This window comes from Cervus canadensis, chromosome 3, assembly GCF_019320065.1.
Source record: "Cervus canadensis isolate Bull #8, Minnesota chromosome 3, ASM1932006v1, whole genome shotgun sequence".
Lineage (NCBI taxonomy): Eukaryota > Metazoa > Chordata > Mammalia > Artiodactyla > Cervidae > Cervus > Cervus canadensis.
In genome coordinates, this window is record NC_057388.1 from 46175626 (window position 1) to 46194959 (window position 19334).

The following is a 19334-nucleotide window of genomic DNA, read 5'->3' on the forward strand; positions in this document are numbered from 1 at the left end:
AGATTTTGTTTGTTGGGTTATGTTTTTTTGAGATTTTTCTTGTTTCTTAAGGCCTGTATCACTAAGAACTTCTAGAACTGCTTTTATTGCATCCCATAGATTTGTATGTTTTTTGTTTTTTTTTTTAATTGTCATTTGTCTCAGGGTAGTTTTAAATTTCCTTTCGGGTCTCCTCTTTGACCTATTGATTTTTTAGTAGCATGTTGTTTAGTCTGCATGCAATTGTTTTTTTATTGATGCTTTTTCTGTGCTTGATTTCTAGTTTCATGCCTTTCTAGTTTCAACACTTCCCTAAAAGTTGCTGCTTTTTTGTTCTCTTTTCTAGAGTAAGGAATACTTACAGTAGATTTGGGTCAACTGAGCAGCCACTGAAATGGTGAAGGTAGCTCAGGGTACTTCCTTCTTGGGAGGTGATTTTGGGGGTGGATTTGTGGAGGATATGACCCAAACAGAGGAGTGATACTGGCCTATAGACATAACAGAAATTAGCATCTCCATGGAGATGGTCAGTGAGCTTATAAGTGCATCTTTACAGCGAAAATAGCCTTCTTTGTTAAAGGAATTCATGAATACTAAATCAGGAAAAATATACTCAATATATATTTATATAAAAGCTTTGTATTTTATTTAAGTCCATACAAAATGTGGCGATTAAAAACATTAAATAGGTTGAGTTTTATTTTGAAGATCATTAAGTCAGTTTTTAAAAGGTAATTATTTTGCTTTGGTCACCTCTGCCATCTTTTACTTACAGCTCCCCCTCCTTTGTTACAAGCAGGTACTATAAACAGCAACTTTCTGGCTTATATCCTTTAGGAGTGAACGAACTTCTCCTTCCAGTTTTATTAATTCTTGAGCTTTATCTTCTAAATATTTTTGATTGTCCTCATATTTTCTTTCTAAATCTGTGGGAGATAAAAGGTCTGAGCAGTTATACTATGATGATCTCAAAATCAAAGATGGATTGTCTTTTATTATAAGGCTCTAAGTGCTTGAGACAGGTGAATGGTACTTTACCTTTTAAATAAACTCTAAGAAAATAACAAGTTTAAAAAAAAAAATCTACCTTTCAGGAGTTGCAGTTTGCTGTTTGCTTGAGCCAAAAGTATTTTTGCTTCATTTTGTAGCATTTCTGCTTTCCTTCTGGCATCTGCTGACTCTTCGGTTTTCTTGGCAATTAAATTTTCTACTTTCTTGTACTTTTCATCAAGTTCATTGTGCAGAGTCTGCAGTTCCACATTTGGGTAGAAAAAGGTAATAGTGTTGGTGTCAGTGACATAATTGTGGCAGCCTTAGATCACGTGGTGCTGACTTGCACAGCTAGCATTCTGAATTAAAGGCCATCACCACAGGCACTCAGGTGTCAGGCTACACAGTAGTGAATAACTGAAGACATTAACTTGAAATGGTATAGTGAGATATAACACTGACATAACTTTTATGTATTTTTCAGTTATTATTGGAGTCTAGTTGCTTTACAGTGTAGTTTCTACTGTACAACAGTGGATTGCCTGTGTATGTGTGCATCCCCTGGTTTTGGGGTTCTTTTCCATTTAGGTCATCACAGAGCACTGAGTAGAGAGTTCCCTTTGCTATACAGCAGGTTCTCATTACTTACCTATTTTATACACAGTATCAGTAGTATATATATGTCATGTCAATCCCAGTCTCCCAAGTCATCTCACCCCCAACTCCCTGTTCCCCCTTGGTATCCATACGTTTGTTCCCTACATCTGTGTCTCTCTGCTTTGTAAATAAAATTGTCTATATCCATTTTTTCAGATTCCACATCTACCTGTTAATGTACAACATTTTTTTTTTTTTCCTCTTTCTCTGTATTAGTCTCTGGGTCCATCCATATCTCTACAAATGACCGAGTTTTGTTCCTGACATGATTTTTTAAAATGAAAAGATGTCAAAGACATGGTGGAGTTGCTGTAGGTCCCTGGGGGACTGGTTGTTTCTTTGGAGGTGTTGTAGGAGAAATTCATGGAAGGAGAGTTAGAGAAATAGATTTTTCTCAAAGGTACGTGTGCCAAGGTCCAAATATTTAGACATCAGAAAACAGTGGGAGGAACGTTGACTAATTCAGGGTTGATAGTGACTTGATACCAGGAAACCAGAGGGAAAAGGCAGATTTAACAAAAAGGGTAAGATTTTAGTCATTCTTTTTAGGAACACTGTTCAAACAGCAGCTATTTATAGAAGAATTTCATTGTCAAGGTTTTACTGTTTATTTGTAATCAAGTTTTATATTTATGCAGAATGTCCTGTGAGATGACTGCTTGGCTGATTTATGTTCTTAGACTTGCAGGAAACTAGCCCACAATGAAAAAGATGTGGCAATGAACTTACTCTTCTCTTTCCCAAACTAAGGGTATGGGGAAGTTACCTGTATGTAATGCCTAAATACTACAGTAGCTTCTAGGAAAAGTCTTGATTTCATTCAGTTTATAGCTTCCTACACTATTCATTTAAGAATTTCAACACTCCCCTGAAAAGTTTAAAAAGGTTTCTTTAGTGATATATATTTACTAACACAAATTTAAAAATTAAATGTGTTCCAGTGATAACTTGGCTTCCAGTGAAAAACTGGGGCTTGAGACTTTTCTCTGCAAAATATAGTACCTTCCAGTGAGAAGAAAGAGGTGGTTAATTCCAAATGAGCACAGAAGAGGTGAGATATGGTTCTCTACTAGCTGTTGTCTGTTAGGGATTCTTTAAGCATTTTCTACCCTGCTTTTAAAGATTTCTGAAATAGCCAGGTAATTAACTGTTTGCCATAAAGCTCTTCCTAATTGAAATACAAGTTCAATATGCTTTTTAAATTAATTTCATTTTTCTAAACCCTTATCCAAGTTTGGATTTGAGGGCCTACATCTCATGTATGGATATTTTCATATCCATTCCCATTCTTTTCCATCTTTGTCTCTAAAGACTGCTGTTTGAAAACAGCTCACCCAAGATGTCTCTGATGCATAGCCATGTTAAGGCCATCCCAAGGAAGGCCTGGAGGAGCACAGTTGCTCGCTTGTGCACACAGCCGTGCAGGAACAAAGCTTTACTCACCTTCTTAACATCATCTGCGCTCTGTTTCACAGTGTACACTACTTTTTCAATGTATTCTGCCTCCCCAGAATTCTGGGCAGCTTTCCGCTTAAGTTCTTCCACATTCCTCTCTAGCTCGCTGATGCGCTGGGAGGCATTGAACAAAGTTTCCTCAGAAGCTGCTGTTTCAGACTCTATCTGAAAGTATATAATGGGTTATATTCAGCAGGCCATTAATTCAAGAAGTGGTAGCAAGTGCTGTGAATTCAAGTGTAGAGAAAGATTTAAAAGGCTGCTGTGCCATTGCTCTAGAACAACAGAATTACTAAAAGTTTCAAGAAAGCTGACATAAAGTGCCCAACTTCAAAATAGTCTCTGCTATATCTATTTTATTCTTTCAGTACTTCTGACAGTCTAGGCTGAAATTTATGTCAATTTTTTCTTACTGAACCACTCCCAGGCAGTTTGATGTGTCAGGAAAGCATTTTAAGGACACCTGCAAACTCTAGCTAAACAGTGTTCACAAGGAAGCTGATGTGAACAAAGGGATAGCCACATAACTTTCTAAATCAGTGTGGGTGGGGAAACCATAACTTCCAGTCAATTTTAGTTTTTTTTCTGTCAACTGTAAATGTTAAGTTCTAGTAGTGGAGATTAAAGCACTTTGGGAGCCACCTGCAAAGTTAATTTGAGTGTTTTCAGCTAATTAATGAAGACCTGGAAACCAGGAATGGTAAAACTATGAAAAGTTACTATAGGATTTGTGACGTGGCATAGATCTGGGAAAGTTACAACTGGAAGCTGTAAGTACTCAAGAATTATTTAGGGAAAAAGTATCTCATCTGGGCAACTGGGGAGGGTCCATGTTTGATCTCTTTTCAAAGTATAATCAATAAACATTTTTTTTTTTTTAAAAGCTAGCCAAAGTAAGCCTGACCCATGACAGAAGAACCAGTTTCACTGAGCACCTAGTTTTTCTTAAAAATGATCTTCAAGGATGGTTCTATTCTGTAGAATAACTCTGAAGAATAATGTCATAACTAATGGATCAGTATACACATATGCTCAAAGTTGTGACTATTTCAAACCAAATGATTCTTGATCTGAGAGTTCACGCATTAGTTAGAAAACAATTCTTAGGGAGTAGTTATTCTTAGAAGATAACCCTTAGAGTAAGTAAGTGAATAGTTTGTGTCAAGCTTTCATTAGTATGGTTTAGGGGTTCTCTTTCTTACTGTTTACCTGAAACACTTCCTACCCTCCAAGGTTTCATCTTTAAATAAATTGCATCATCAAACCAAATATCTCACCTACAATTTGATTAATAGTTTCCATTTTGCTTTTCAAAATAGTCATTTTTTAAGTCGCTTAAAGTTCATTTACATGTTAACAGCACACTGACAAGATTGAAAAGCCTAGAGATAAAGGGTTAGAACATAGTCTGGTGGGAAAATACAATTTTTCTAAACTTGATTAAGTAGCCCGAAGAAAGGGCCTTATATATACTCAAAACTTACAGTGGCTGAGGAACTGTCTGGTTTCATTTTACTGAGAGGAATGGAATAGAGGAAGATGGGCTTATATTAACTAATGGTAGGGAAAGCAGATTGAAAAACTATCTCCCAGGTTGTTGTCTTGAGAAGGGGGGTTGGCAGCAAGTAAGCATCTAATTTCAGAGTTTTAAGTTTTTAGACTAGAGCACTAAATCCATGTGAATAATTCTTTTTTTAGTGAACGTCTTTAATATTTGGTAGGCCCTAAGGGTATTTTGCGTGTAAGTTTCCCATGCATTCTGCATAAACAGATTGTCTATCTGTAAGAGCTCTATTGTTTAGTTGCTAAGTCATGTCTGACTCATTTGCAGCCCCATGGACTGTAGCCCGCCAGGCTCTTCTGTCCATGGGATTTTCTAGGCAAGAATACTGGAGTGGGTTGCCATTTCATTCTTCAGAGGATATTCCTGACCCAGGAATCGAATCCATGTTTCCTGCATTGGTAGGTGGATTCTTTACCAGAGAACCATCTGGTAAGTAACAGCTCTATCAGGTTCATCTAAAATTAGGTGTTAGAAGCAGATATTTTGGCTTTCCAGTGGTTTTCAAAACTATAGTAAAGTTTTTGTGAATGATCACCTCATAAATCTAGTCTTAACTATGTAGTTGCTTTTGGGCTGCAAAAGCTTGCTCTGCCCATCCTGTCTCTCCGTCTGGAGATGTTCTAAAACTGAATATTAATTAATTATATGTTTCATACTAAATAGAATCTTATTCCTTGAAGGAACTGGAAACTCTTATTATCTTTCTTAAGGCTTTTTGTGGGGATGCAAATGAAAGGGGGTTTAATGTTTGTTTTCAGGCTCCTTTTTTCCCCTAGAAAACAAGACTTTTAGCATCTGTACTGAGTGAGTAGTTCATATTTATTAAAGGACTTCTTTGATGTTCAGCTGTAAGAATTTTCATAGGTAACTGTCAGATGCGCTTTTCTGACAAGTGTATGTGTAAGTGTGTTTTCTCCCATACACAACAGTGACTTGCAGTCTCTTACCGAAGTGAGCAGGTTCTGGGTTCCCTGGATGTCTTCGTCTGCTTGTTTAATTGCCTTCTCTGCTGCAATCTGGGCCTTTTCTGCTTCTTCCAGGGCTTCCCTTACCATGTCTGCAGTGACTTTAACATCTGTTGCACTTTTGCTGAGTAAAAAGAACAAGGTGATATATTATTGATACATGTGAACAAGAAAAAAGTACTTGGTCTTCTTTTAAAGACCAGCTTGGCTGAAGTGATGCAGAGAGACTCCCACTGGTCACTCAGTGAGAAATGTCACTGATGAAAGAAAAGACTTTACTCCATGCTAGATACACAAAATGAGCTCCGCTAACTGGCATATAATACTGTGTTCAGATACCTGGCTTTTTGAGCTTCTTCTAACAACATCTCAGCTCTGGCAATGTCAGCTGCACTTTGCTGTAGAATAACCTCTACTTGAGAAAGGCTTTCAACTCGTTCACGAATATCTTCTGTCAAGTTCTGTAACTGCTGTGGCGTGCTAGGCATTTCCATTTTCAAGACTTCATTAGCAACTGCTTCGATGCTGTCTAGATCAGCACTATCTTCTGTTAAAAGTAAAAAGCAAAGATGGTTCACTCTTTCAACCATATTGGTCATCTACTACTGTGTGTTCAGCCTGGTGGGGTTATACCAAGCAAAGGTACTTCCTATTTAAGGGTTTTTAATTTGTGTTGGGGAGATAAGACCTACACACAGGAAAAGTAATGCAGACAACGCATACTGCTGGAGTTGGTGACAAGCTGGGGTTGTCAGGGAAGACTCTGGAGGGTGTTGAAGGATGAGGGGTTTGAGAGAAGAAAGAACATCTCTAGATGGAGAGACAGTATGGGCAGAACATGTTATGTGGAAGTTGAGTGAAGTGAACAGTTTCAGGTTGTAGAAAACTCTACAGGCAAAGGTAAAAAGCTGGAACTTGATCCTAAAAGGCAAAACTTTGAGTTGAAAGACCTCTGCTGTAAATGCAGATGTAAGTGTTGAAATCACTAATAAATTATCTGGATTCAGGAAATCAGAGAATCCAGTCAGAGAAGCAAGAGTCAATACAGTTGTCTTCAAGGAGTTTCAAATGTCAAGTGTGAAAAGAAATGAAAAAATACCAGAGTTTAAATTCTAATTATGTCAATGATTTTTAATCTTTTTTTTTAAACTGAAAGACTATTAAAATTATAAAGCCCAGGGAAATACATGATTGAATGATGACCATCACAGAATATTCCGTAAGATATTCTTAGCAAATACTGTTGGCTCCTTACTTATTAAGGTATTCTCCCTTTTTCCTTACTAACAAACAGAATACTGATTTTGTTCAGGTACCAACCTGTAAGTTAAGGTAAGCTTATCAGCTCAGAGTTAAATACTGATTAGCCTGCTAATTACAGTAATCCCATTACTGTATGGAATTACTGTATCAGTGACATCTATACCTGGTACTCATTTCTGGCCAATGAGATTTATGGAAATGATTTTTCAAAGACTTCTGGGAAAGATTTCTTCTATTTAAAAATTATACAATAAAGAAATAGGCAGTCTCTTTTTCCATTAGCTATTATTGTGTCTGTGGAGCTTTGGCAGCCACCTTGTGAGGAGGAGGAACGGGGCTGAGAAGAGTTGGTAACGCTTAACTAAAATGACAGAGCAGAAAGATGAGAAATGCATGGATTCCAGAATCATGGAGCTACTACTGAACTTATGTATTATAAAAGACCTCTCTGTTTTGATTACATCCATTTCAGCTGAGAGTTTTAACTTGCGACCACAACCATCCTCACTGATGGAACTCAAACTGTGACCAGCAACATTTATAAGCTGGACCACAAATCCTGGAGATTTTCTATTTCTGTACAGAATGCTTAAGGTATAGAGCTATCTAACCATAAATAAAATATCCTGAAAACAATAGGATTACAAAGCTTTGGGGACAATGCCAAAAAAAATCCTTGTAGTTAAGGTTCTAATGACATTACATGTATTCTCTAACACAAGTTCCAAATTCAAATCTCATAGTACATGTTTGACTTCTTGACTTACTACTTGGGTATCACATCAAGTATGTCTTATATCTGCATAAATTAGAGATTATTTACATACAGGTACATAAATATTAAGAAATGAAAATATTTCTTAATATGGAAATACTTTAAATTTTGGAAATATTTTATTCCCTGCAAGAAGCTGATTTTATCAAAATTGCAGATTTGAATAATGGCCTCTCCAACACTCTTAGAAAGTTGTTTTATATTCCAAGATAGGAAGAACTGTCTAAAAGTAAAACGAAAAAATTCCTTACGGGTCAAAAAGTTCCTGATTTGCTTGATCAGATTTCTCAGATCCTCATTGCTCCTGTCCACTTTTTCTTTGGTAGCATTGGTTTTCAACAGAACATCTTGAGCATTCTGTTTTGCTTCATCAGCCCTCAGTTTTGCTTCAGAGACCTATATATGGGGAATAAAATACTCATGGAACAATGTCACTAAGATGAGAATACTATAAATGGTCCAGAAAATGATGACGAAAAACTAAGTATTTGGAATCATGGATTTTAGAAACGTCTCCCATTCAACTATACTACTTTGTAGACAAAGTAATCAGTATATCAATTCCTATACAGCAGTCTTACATAGCTAGGGCTAGCATATACAATTTTTTCCCCCAGTTTTTTGACCTTTTAAGATGTTCTTTAGTCTTTTTCTCAGGTACCAACATACATACTTTCGTTAACATGAAGTTAATACTTCATGTCACTTCAGAAGAATAAAGGCTCAATTGAAATAAAAGCTGGATGTATTCATAACCCTGGACCCATGGTTATTAACATGGATATTTCAAATTATCATAATGAGAAATAAGCAAATTCTTAGCCCACCTAGGAATAAAACCTCATCTCCCTGATCTCACAACTTTTGCCTTTTCTTATTAGTCAACATTTGATTTCTCCTTTTCAGGTCCTCCATAACTGAAAGCAAACAAAAATAGGCCATCCACTGAATTACCATCTTGGAGAGCTGTTCCACCTCAGCCAGGGCACTCAGGACATCTCGGTCAAAGTCCATGGCTTTCTGCCAGGCGCTGTGTGCAACAGTGACCAGCCCACCACAGCCAGGCCCGCCACACTTCTTTTCTCCTCCGTCAGTTCTGCAGTTTGGGCCGCCACATTCAGTCTCGGAACAGGAGGCCCCCGGAGGCGTTCCACACGTCTGCAGCAAAGCCAAGACACAAGCACAGGGTGCAGAGTGAGTCCGAGGTAGCCAACAGCTGTGCAGGGCCTGGGTGGCCCAAGAGAGTGTGTAGGTGGTCCTCGGCAAGGGTGCTTGGGAAAGTGTTTTAGGATCGAGAGGAACAAACAGCTTAGGGATGAGCCAGCTTGCTTCCTTCCAAGGAAACAGTGACTTAACCCTGCATCAGTGCTGTCAGGATCATCTGCCCTAATACCATACTTAGGGGCTTTGCTCCATCAAGCTGAAGTCTGCTGATATGAAAGCCAAAGAATCCATCCCCTTTCTCCTAACTGGTTGAATTTACTAAAAGAAAAAATGGTATCGAGAACCTTCTTTAGACCTAGCAGCCTATTAACTGTTCTGGTAAAAAGGGTGATATAAAAGACCCATAATCAGGCCTTTCAGTAACTTTATGTCTAGTTAGAAACATAACTCTAGGGAAAACAGCCAAAAATAGGTCAGATCAAGTAAGGAAAGCAGATGGAGATTACTGAGGATTGTAGCTGGGGAAGGAGAGTGGGTTGGTGGGATTTTTAGCAGGAGAAGTAGGGAACATTCCACATGGGAGAGGAAGAGAGAAAATAAAGGTGGGTATAATTTTGCCAAATAACCCCCAAAGCCCCTGCCAGACTCCTCCTCTCTCACCTGCCAGAAGCTTCCAAAGTCTTGGTTGTAGAATATATATGGCAAATTGATAAATTACAGGTTTGCTATATGACGGAAAAGGCTGAGTAGGAAGACAAACTGTTTAGAGCTGTTTTATGGAAAAGGCTCATGTTGAAAAGAGGGGAAAGCTATACTACAGTGAAAAATAGTTAACAGAATACTCCCAAACAAAGCAAGTACTTCTTTTAAGAAGTAAAAGAGTAGTTTTTTCAAAATATAGTCTACTCTCTAACTAAATAGTTTTGTGATAATTATCCTATTATCTCTTAAAATAATAATCTCATGTATCTGGTTTATAGCACATAAAAATTTTCAGAAAATAAAGTTTATTCTGCATGCTATACAAGAACACAAGCCTTAATCAAGAAGGCTTAAGACCTCGGGGATACTTCCTAAAAACATTCTAACACCCTAGAAGATCTGTTTTATTTCATCAGCCTGGCAGGCCTGGAAAAAAACATCATCAGTCTAACTAAATATACACAAAGACAGAACCGAAGGTCCTTGAAAAACACAAAGGAACAAAAATCTTCGTACACAAAAAGTGGTGGTGTAGAACCTAAAAAGGGAGTTTCCACAAGATTATTAACAAGCACATACAATGAGAGATGGGGAAGAAGGTGGCAAGTTTCTTGGCCACTCATCTGATGGAAAGCAGGCACAGGGCAGGGCTCCCGTTCTTAATAGCCGGAGGAACCTGCCTTCAGGCCACCTAGTCCCAAGATGCCCCCTGCTGCAAAGCAGACATCCTCTAGCGTCCTTAGCTGCTTTTCCTTTTAGTTTGGAGAAATTTGTGATGACTAGTTTTAGTTAGAAAAACTAAACAACACCCTATCTAAACAACACCCTGCAGCTTCTCTCAGATGAGTATTCTTCTATGAAAAATAATAAGGGAGCAAGAGGAAGAAAAACTTAGTTTGGATTTGGTTTTTTTTTTGGCTTTCTGCCTGATTTCCATTAAAATCACTACTCAGTTTCATTTGACTCCAGAGTTATTTTTTAAAAGCTTCTGGGAAATGAATTTACTTTCTACGCTGGTCTCAGGTTAATCTTAACTAGGTAAAGTTACTAGGACAAAGGAACATTTTAATGAATACCTATCTATGAAAAAAACTCTAGCTCCCCCCCCCCTTTTTTTTTTAAGGAAGTCTCTCCAAGAATGATTCTGAATTGCTTCACTGGGATGCAATTTGCACTTCAAGTCAGAACAAAGTTAAAAAAAAAAAAATGTCCACAGTATAAAAAGAATCCCATTTAGATAAGAAGTGAGTCAATTCAGCAGCATGGGAGAGTAGTCCTGATTCTTTGGTTGTATCCCAGAGAAACTGCTGCGAGAGAGGAAGGTGGAAACTCACATGCTGCTGTTTTTAATCTGGCTTGGTCACGGATACCCCAGACTGGGCCAGAGACCGGTTTCCCTCCTTCTGACTCATCTGCAAAGTGGACAGTGTTAAAGACAAAGCAGGGTATTTTTTCTCTTGTAGCATGGCAGCCTGCGGGCCAAACTCTCAAACCTTACCATTTCGGCAGCAGCTGAAAGGTCAAGACTCTGTAGTTTGCCTGCCAGTTCATCCAGAAGGCGGGCCTGCTCCTCCTGTTTCTCTCTGAACTGCGACTCTTGCTCCAACATCAAATCTTCCACCCTCTCTCTAGTGAGGGCCGACTGCTCCACCGTGCCGTTGGCATTTGTGGTGGAAGCATTCACATGTTCTTCAGCCTCTAGAGACATCTGGAAATACTTGGTAATGCTGTCCAAGGCGCCTAGAGCATGAGATCAAATTGCCCACAGTTAATCCCCTTGTACCCAATCTCCCTAAATTGACCATATGGTTTTGTTTTCAAATTCAAATTCAAAGCTTAAAGAAATACAACTTTCTTCTCATGATCAATGAATATACTTTGTTCCATTGGCACCTAACTGTGGCTCTGGAGGATGCCAAACATCTGGATTAAAAAATTAAGTCAATCATGAAGATTTTGATCCTACACAGGCAAGCATCCAGTTCTTTCTAAATAGCTGATGTGAGGCAACTTGTAGATTACATGTCCAGATGAGTTTTCCCTTTTCTCATTTAACTATTTATATCCATTCAAATGGCTAATGTTTATACATAAAACAGCCTGACATGTTTTGGCTTTAAGGAACTAGCTAAAAAAAAAAAAAAAGCAATCATGCATAAAACAGGATGCATAGAGTGATCTGACATATTTTTACTTTCTTTTGCTTTGGGGGGAGAGGGTCCTATATAATATGGCCTATGATATCAATAAGTGGCTTGCAAATGTGATTTCCTGGTCACATAACATTCTTGAATATAAAACAATTTGCAGAAGTTTCAACTTGATTTCTCAACTTTTTATAAGAGCCCCTTTTCAAATCATACCAAGGAGGTAAACCACTAAATGGAAAAAAAAAAAAAATGAGGAAATCGATGCCATTCTAACACAAAGACCACTGCCCACTCCATGCAATCCCTTCTGTGCCCCACATCCCACATTGATAAAATGAAGACTTTAATCCTCTTTTGTGCCAGAGACTCAATGAGGAAAAGCTTTAAAATTATTACAAAGCACTTACTTTTCTTCTGAAAGTGCTCCATTAAAAGATTAGACACATAGAAAAATCCATTGTCCAGGATTAAGTATTTGCATTAAAAAAAGGCTCACCCCGAATATCTGAATTTTTGATAAATTCCAACTGTTCAGCAAGCTCTTTCACTGTGTTGTCTAGACTTTCTGCTTCTGCCTGTAGAGCATCTAACTGTCTGGCTGTGCTGTTATTTTGCATAGCTGTGTCAGACAGATCCACTTCTACTCGTGCCATCTTTTCTGTGACATCTTTAGTTAGTTTCCTGTGAAGAGAAGGGTAAATGAACTTAAGGGCAAGAAACTAAAGGGAAAACGTGAAGTCTTATCTTAACATTTTCCACTAATACTGTATCCATTACTCTGTAATTTCAAACCGATTCAGTAGTTTGTAACCGTTCATCTTCAAGTACTGGTTTTAATCTTATCCTTAAGAAATTATGTTAAAGCTAATGATTTTTCTTTCTTCAATGCTTTGAAGGAAAACACAGCAGTTCCACTCAGCTGTGTTGTGACAGATGGGCTGTTTGAGGGATCCTGAATATCTGATGTAACATGAGCACATTTCCAGAGCATGCGTCCCACTCTGTAACGTAAGTAGCTGCAAGCCCATACAATTCCACAAACTCAAAAGACATAAGTGACTCTCGTGTAGAATTATGGCTCCCAGCCACCTGCCAAAACTACTCCTATCTGAACCTCAGGGATCTCCTTCAAGATGAGACATGCAGAAAGAAAGCCCCATGGCCACCAGGAAGACAGTGGAAACAAGGCAAAGAAGCTTTTCATACACACCCCACTTCAGACAAAGTCCCATCAAAGGAGCCACCTTCCACCAACAAAGCGACCCTTTCATTTTTCCTGAGAAAGAAAGCCACATCACTGAGGATGGAATATGATAACCATTTGGTTTGCATAGCATTTCATTTGGAATGCAAACCCAGCTGCCTTTGTTCTGTATCTTCCTGTCTCCAAAGGTGTACTTCAGGCATCTGTTTGTAAATTACTCGCATATACAGGGTGCATGTGTGTACATATCACAGAGAAAGTACAAATCAAGAAGACCTCAGCTCTGGCTATCACCTAATGGAGTGTAATTGTCTTCTCAGGGATATAATCATATAAAAAACTGGGGAAATGTAGAGATGCTGAAAGGCTGGGGGGCGATCCGAAAAATGATATTTAAGGCTGAGATAATACCATGACCCAACTCAAAAGAAAAGTGCTTAAAAGGATTTGTGGGTTAAATTACATTTTGTAAACCCGAGGGCTTTTTTCCCTAACCTGAGGCTAGTTTCTTTTTTTCCAGTGCTTTGCTTTTATTAATCTGCTGATTCCCAGAAGGCTTTTACTTCTCCTCAGGTCTCGTACAATGTTATAATTAAAAAAATCAAGCCTTACATTGAGGATTTTTAAATAATGCCACTCGGGATCCTAAAACATGCATCCTTGGATACTGTGTTGAAAAAGATTAATGAAATTAGTTTTCCTGAGATGATTACAAGCTGTGTGACTTAGATGAAGAGTGAAGGTAGAACCAGAGCTGTTGGAGGAATGTAATCGCTCTTCTGGCAGGCTCCCGAAGGATACCAGAGTTGTTTGTTCTCCCTTACGGTGCATGACACCAAGGCCAAGAAATCATTTCTTAAGTGGGGTTGCACTCAGACCAGGGCCTTTTAAGGCTTGTTATCACTAAATGTAAGAAGGCTGAGCTGTACTGCGGTCTTTTTTTAATGAGGTAAAATTCCTCATTAAATGCATTATCACCTCACATCAGACATCTCCTAACACCCTGATCAACCACATGATCTTGGGCACAAGATCTGAGGCTTGCAGTCAAGGGACCAGTTACTTTAAATCTAGAAGTTGTAGGAAGACCTCCTACAAGGCATTTTAGCTAATGTCAGCTGTTAGCTTCCTGCTTCTCATACACAGTGTGGAGGTGAATGAAAAGTCCATCTGACTTTTTAGAGATGCTGATTAAAGTCCCATCACACAAAAATGCTCCTGTAGTTCTGGCATGACGTACTATTGCCTGAATGTAAACGATTTAGCCATGAAACAACCCCCTTGCTCCTGCCAAATGGGAAGTCTATAATAAAAACCCATAGCATTTGGAGAAGCACAAATGCTCCATATCCTTTCCTGTTTTGTCCTTTAGCCTAGATGTTTTTTGCTGTTTTGGGGGTCCTTCTGGCAAAGGGAGTTGGAATGTTTGAGAACAGGAAAGATAACTGGGAGAAATGGGAGAAAAATCATCTCATTTCAGCATCACTCAGCTCAATTCTCTGCTTTCACTGGAAAAATACACACTCTCCAATCAGAGATATGATTACCCAGAGAAGGACTAAGAGGAATTTTCATCATAGGGAATCTGCTAAAATTGGATGAATGAAGCATAGCTCTAGTGGACCAACAGCTGAGCAGTAGAAATAACCTAGAAATAGGAGTCTTACTTGTGGTAATGGAATTTCCCTGGAAGTAGCAAAACATATGACAACAACTTATAATGTTTTCTGCAATTACATTACCATGTCATAGATCAATCCTTTTCTTACTCTGTAAGGGAAAACTAAAGAGTATCCTCCCCTCCGCCGCAGGCGAGAAGGGAGGCTTGGAAGTGTGTGAGTCATTTTAGTTCACAAGCCTAGCAAGTAACCCAGCTGTGACTCTTTGTCTCTGGATCCAGAGACATTCTATTGCCCAAGAGTTATTGTTTGCAGAGAAAAGTGCTGAACATAATGTGCACACATTCTTCACTGCAGTCTCTGCAACTCTGGGCCCAGTGATGCGCCAGCATCCACTTGTCCCCAAGCCCAGAGCAGTGACTGCCAGAAAATGAATGCCCAGCATCTATTTTCACTCACAGCACTGACCACCCCTCCTGATGGAAGCACCGCGCCGTTGATTCATCAAGTTGAAACATCGTGAGCTGTTACTCTGGCTTATCAACTACTTACTCTGCTTCCTCAAAGAGATTCCCGATGTTCTTCAGTGGTTCGGCAGCTGGGCTCTGGGCCAGGATGTCTCTGATCTCGTTGACTTTCTTCTCCACCGAGTCCACAGTCTCCCGGTATGGCCCAATCACACCACTGATCTTCAAGGCCTTGGCTTTCTCCAGGAACTTCTGGGTCCTGTTGGTCAACTCAGCGATGATCAAGTCCCAAAGAGCAAAGCACTGGTGGCAGGGTGTGCAGTCGGGGAAGACGCCCGAGTAGCCCCGGGTGCACTTGTCACAGCGTGGACCCTCCACACCCTCCACACACACACACTGGCCAGTGGACTGGTCGCACTGCGGTGTCTCGATGCCCCTGGGGTCACAGTCACAGGCTAGAAGGGAGACAGCAATGCTGGCTGAGCCACTAGAGCCCAAACAGCCACTGGGCAGTTAGAGCCCTCAGCCACTGTTACAACAGGAAGGTCTGTAAATGGCCAGTTTACCAGTGACCCTCACAGAGACTGCAGCTGGTCCCCCACAACACGCGGTACCTCAACCCTGGCTCACCGCTGCTTAACAATCTTAGTGATAATAAATGTTTCTTTAAGTGGACACCATTGTGCATCATTGTATCTGCCTCTGTACAAATGGTTTACATGCATCATCTCACTTAATCCTCACAATAACCCTACGGGATCCAAGTGTTACAATCAGCAGTTTTATAGATGTGAAAACGTGACTGCCAAGTCTTGCAGCAAAGAAGAGGCCAAGCCAGGAGTCTAACTCAGCACTTTGCAGCTCCAGAGTCTGTGCTTTTAAGCTCTGTCTTGCCTCTGCTCCCCCTTTTTTGACCTGTCTGTAGATCCTGTCAGGACAGGACAGGGTCTGTTAGGTGACACCCTGAAGATGTGAGGCCTCTGGCCTAAGATAGAGCAGTAATGAGCAAGCAACTTACCAACATCCCTCTACCTGGTCACAGAACAGTGAATGGTTGATGAAATGCAATAAGGTTGATAAAGAGAAAACTAAATGAGAAGAAGTCTCAGGAATTTTAAGTGTCTGGTTAAAAGGCTTTCAATTAAGTATCATCTAACTTGTGGGTGCCTGCCATTGTGATAACCACCCCCAGCACTAAGAGCACAGGCTCGTAAAACCTGAAGTGCAAAGGCCTTGGGAGTCATTTAGTCCCAACCTCACTGGTCCAGTAGGGTTGGCATCTGAGGCAGAACCAAATGGTACAAGAGGGAATCTGTGTTCTTGGTCAGTGGACCGTGGCTGAGATTACTTACCACGATGCCTGTGCCATTGAACCCTGGCTCAGAGTCCCAAAGCTCAGGTGACTAACTTGGTTTTCTATCAACACGTAACATTTGTGTTTGTTTAGTGTTTGAATAACAAAAGGCCTGCAGGTGGCGCTAGGGGTAAAGAACCTTGTCTGCTCATGTAGGAAACTGAGAGACTCAGGTTTGATCCGTGGGTCGTGAAGATCCGGAGATGGCAACCTGTTCCAGTATTCTTGGAAAATAACCACGGACAGAGGAGCCTGGCGGACCTCAGTCTATGGATTGCAAAGAGTTGGACACAACTGAGCATGCACACACACACCCCTCTTATCCCTCGCCTTAAACCCCTTCTGGGAAAAGGTGGGGATAAAAATAAGAACAAAGATCCTATTTCCCTAAGTAGATTGTGGATTCCAAGGGCAGAGGTGCACCTTTAACCATCTTTCCATTCTCAGCTCTCTGTACAGGGTTAACTCTCAAGCTGGAGTTCAACTGTCTTTGCCAAACAAGGCTCTACCCTCACTTTTGATACAGGCACACAAGAGACATCAACACACCCCTACAAAAGAAAATAATCTTCCTAGGACTCAATGTTAATTGTGGCAAAGCACAACGATGTTCACTGCAGCACTGCTACATATAAAATAGATAACCAACAAGGACCTACTATATAGCACAGGGCACTATACAGTATTTTGTAATAATGCATAGTAGGAAATATACATGTAACTGAATCACTGTGTTGTACACCTGAAACTAATAGAACATTGGAAAATCAACGATATTTCGATTAAAAACAAAAAAAAAAATCCTCCCTGAGTCAATAGTATTGTCTCCAAAAGACTTTGTAATAAAACATTCTCCAGAATCAGTTTCATGGATGGCCCTGAGAAACAAAATACTCTATCCTCCAAAGCCAGAAAGATGTGTTTGTGGCCTGGACCATTTTTTTCTACTCACACCCTGCTTTGTATTGTTGCTTCAGCTTTTCCTGGCCTCTGTTTGCCAACTACCACCCACGACCTCAAGCGCCAAGTTTGAGCGGCACAGTGTTGTAATAAACTCAGGCCGCCTGCTGGTGAATCCTGCCTTCCCCACACCCAGCTACTACTCGACCCTGGGTGAGACAAAAACTGAGTTATGCTTTCCATGTCTATGAGGGATAATAATTACACCTATCCACTCTTAGGATTGCTTTCAGGATGAAATGAGAGGTCTGCGATCAAGTAGGTTTGGGAAATTCTACGTTCTCTTTTTGAAAATTCAAAACAAATAGCATGTTAAAGACTCAGAAGAGTTCTGTATTAAAAATCTTGTTCCACATCTTTTTTTTACCCAGTCATATCCCAAACTCATTAGACTGTTACACTTTTTCTAGTGGAATACCTAATGACACCCACGCCCCTGCAAAAAAAGGGGGAAAGACTTGGGAAAACCACTGCCTCCATCAATTTCTACAAAGAGACTGGGAAGAACTCAGCTAATGCTTGTATCTGAAGGTCTATGTTGTTTAGCCTTCAGGAATGGACTTCCATATCATCTCATAGAATTTAGTCATCTTCCAAAAAGCTGTAAGTCACCCAGGTCATCTAAGTCCTAGCCTCTCAAACTCTAGCAGGCATCAGAATCACGTACAGGGCTCAGTTAACACATTCCCCTCATCTCTTCCCCCAGATCTGGAATCACTGGGGCCTGAGAATTTATGTTTCTAGTAGTTGCCAGGAGATGCTGATGTTGAGGGTCACTAGACCCCATTTTGACAAGTACTGAGCATGTTATCTTCCTAGCTGTTCACCTTCCTTTTGCATGCTAAGTGTATGAGTGTGTGTGTGTGGGAGTGAAGCAGTCATGACCTTCAAGTTCACCAATGTAAGCTGATGAATGGACCTAAGGACTTGTGTAAGCAGAGGGCCTTCATGATGCCATTTGAAATGAATGAGACTGTCAGTCGCTACTGTCCTGCAGGCCCCAGTGGGTAGCCCTGTGTGGCGCCTCATGTGGCCCAGCAGATCTGTCCTACTTTTTCTTTTTGGCCGCACTATAGGATGTAGGATCTTAGTTCCCTGACCGGGGATTGAACCCACGCCCCCTGCATTGGAAGCAGAGAATCCTAACCACTGGACCACCAGGGAAACCGCAGATCTGTCCTGCTTTACTGCTATGCTTAGGCTGGGGACAACAGTGCCAGATGGTACATATGCTTTTAGTTTGCTTAGAAAATTTTTCTTTCCCGAAGAGAATGCAAAGGTACAGTTCTAAAGAGGTTTTCACTGAATTCATGCTGGGGGCAAGGGATGTATGCACATGTTAAGTTTATTTTTAATTTCTCTAACAGTTGTTCATTTATGTCATTGGAATAGGCATGTCTTGCTCTCATTCTGTCATGGCCTCTCTGAGGGGGAAAATATTGGTCCCTCACTGTGGGACTTAAAAGGCAAGTGGCCTCTCATTAAGACTTTCCTTGTCTTTCACACAGCTATGTGTTTTCTCATAAGGAGAATACTTAGCTGTGACTTAAGTCTTTCCACAAGCATATTGCTAATGAGATAATAGCAGAAAGTCTAAAACTGTGCCCTCCAACAAGTCACTTCAACAGAAAGGTTAGCAATGGAAGGCATATCTGGCAAATAATTACATAATGTGGAAAAAGCAGTCACATTCTTTTCCCAAAATCTACCTAATTCTCATCCCAGCTGATCTCTGGACCCTGCCCCTCAAGACCAGTGTCCCAGAGGGCGGGCAGAGTTCTGGCACCTCCAGAGACCAGGACCCGTTTGCCGACCACATTCCTTTCCTCCATTTGAAAAGCAGAGTCAAATTTCATAGATGGCTGGATTGCAGTTCATCACTGAAAAAGTCTGACTACCTAAAAACACATCAGGTTTTCATTTCAAACTGAAGCTGGGAAACTGTTAAAGTGCCAGTGGACAAGTGCTTCCTTCTTTTATTAAGCTTCCAGAACTGCTTCTCTGATGGGGTCACCTTGGAGGCAAGGACTAAAAGGCCCAAACTTACGACCTTGTAAAAAATACCC

At 40.2% G+C, this 19334-nt stretch overlaps 1 protein-coding gene and 1 non-coding gene across 2 annotated transcripts in view; both read right to left on the minus strand.

Moving 5' to 3' along the window:
- Positions 1-600: 600 nt before the first annotated feature.
- LAMB1 (laminin subunit beta 1) overlaps positions 601-19334 on the minus strand; it is a 74528-nt gene continuing 55794 nt past the window's right edge. Inside the window, exons 25-34 of the mRNA XM_043463059.1 lie at positions 15040-15409; positions 12161-12345; positions 11013-11254; positions 8603-8806; positions 7900-8044; positions 5950-6157; positions 5593-5734; positions 3070-3246; positions 1067-1226; positions 601-905 (exon numbers count right to left, since the gene is read on the minus strand). Of these exons, the coding sequence (XP_043318994.1) occupies positions 769-905; positions 1067-1226; positions 3070-3246; positions 5593-5734; positions 5950-6157; positions 7900-8044; positions 8603-8806; positions 11013-11254; positions 12161-12345; positions 15040-15409 (1970 nt within the window). The 3' untranslated portion in view covers positions 601-768. The remainder of the gene's footprint in view (positions 906-1066; positions 1227-3069; positions 3247-5592; positions 5735-5949; positions 6158-7899; positions 8045-8602; positions 8807-11012; positions 11255-12160; positions 12346-15039; positions 15410-19334) is intronic.
- TRNAW-CCA lies at positions 18360-18432 on the minus strand. Its single transcript has one exon. It is a non-coding gene; the product is annotated as a tRNA-Trp (tRNA).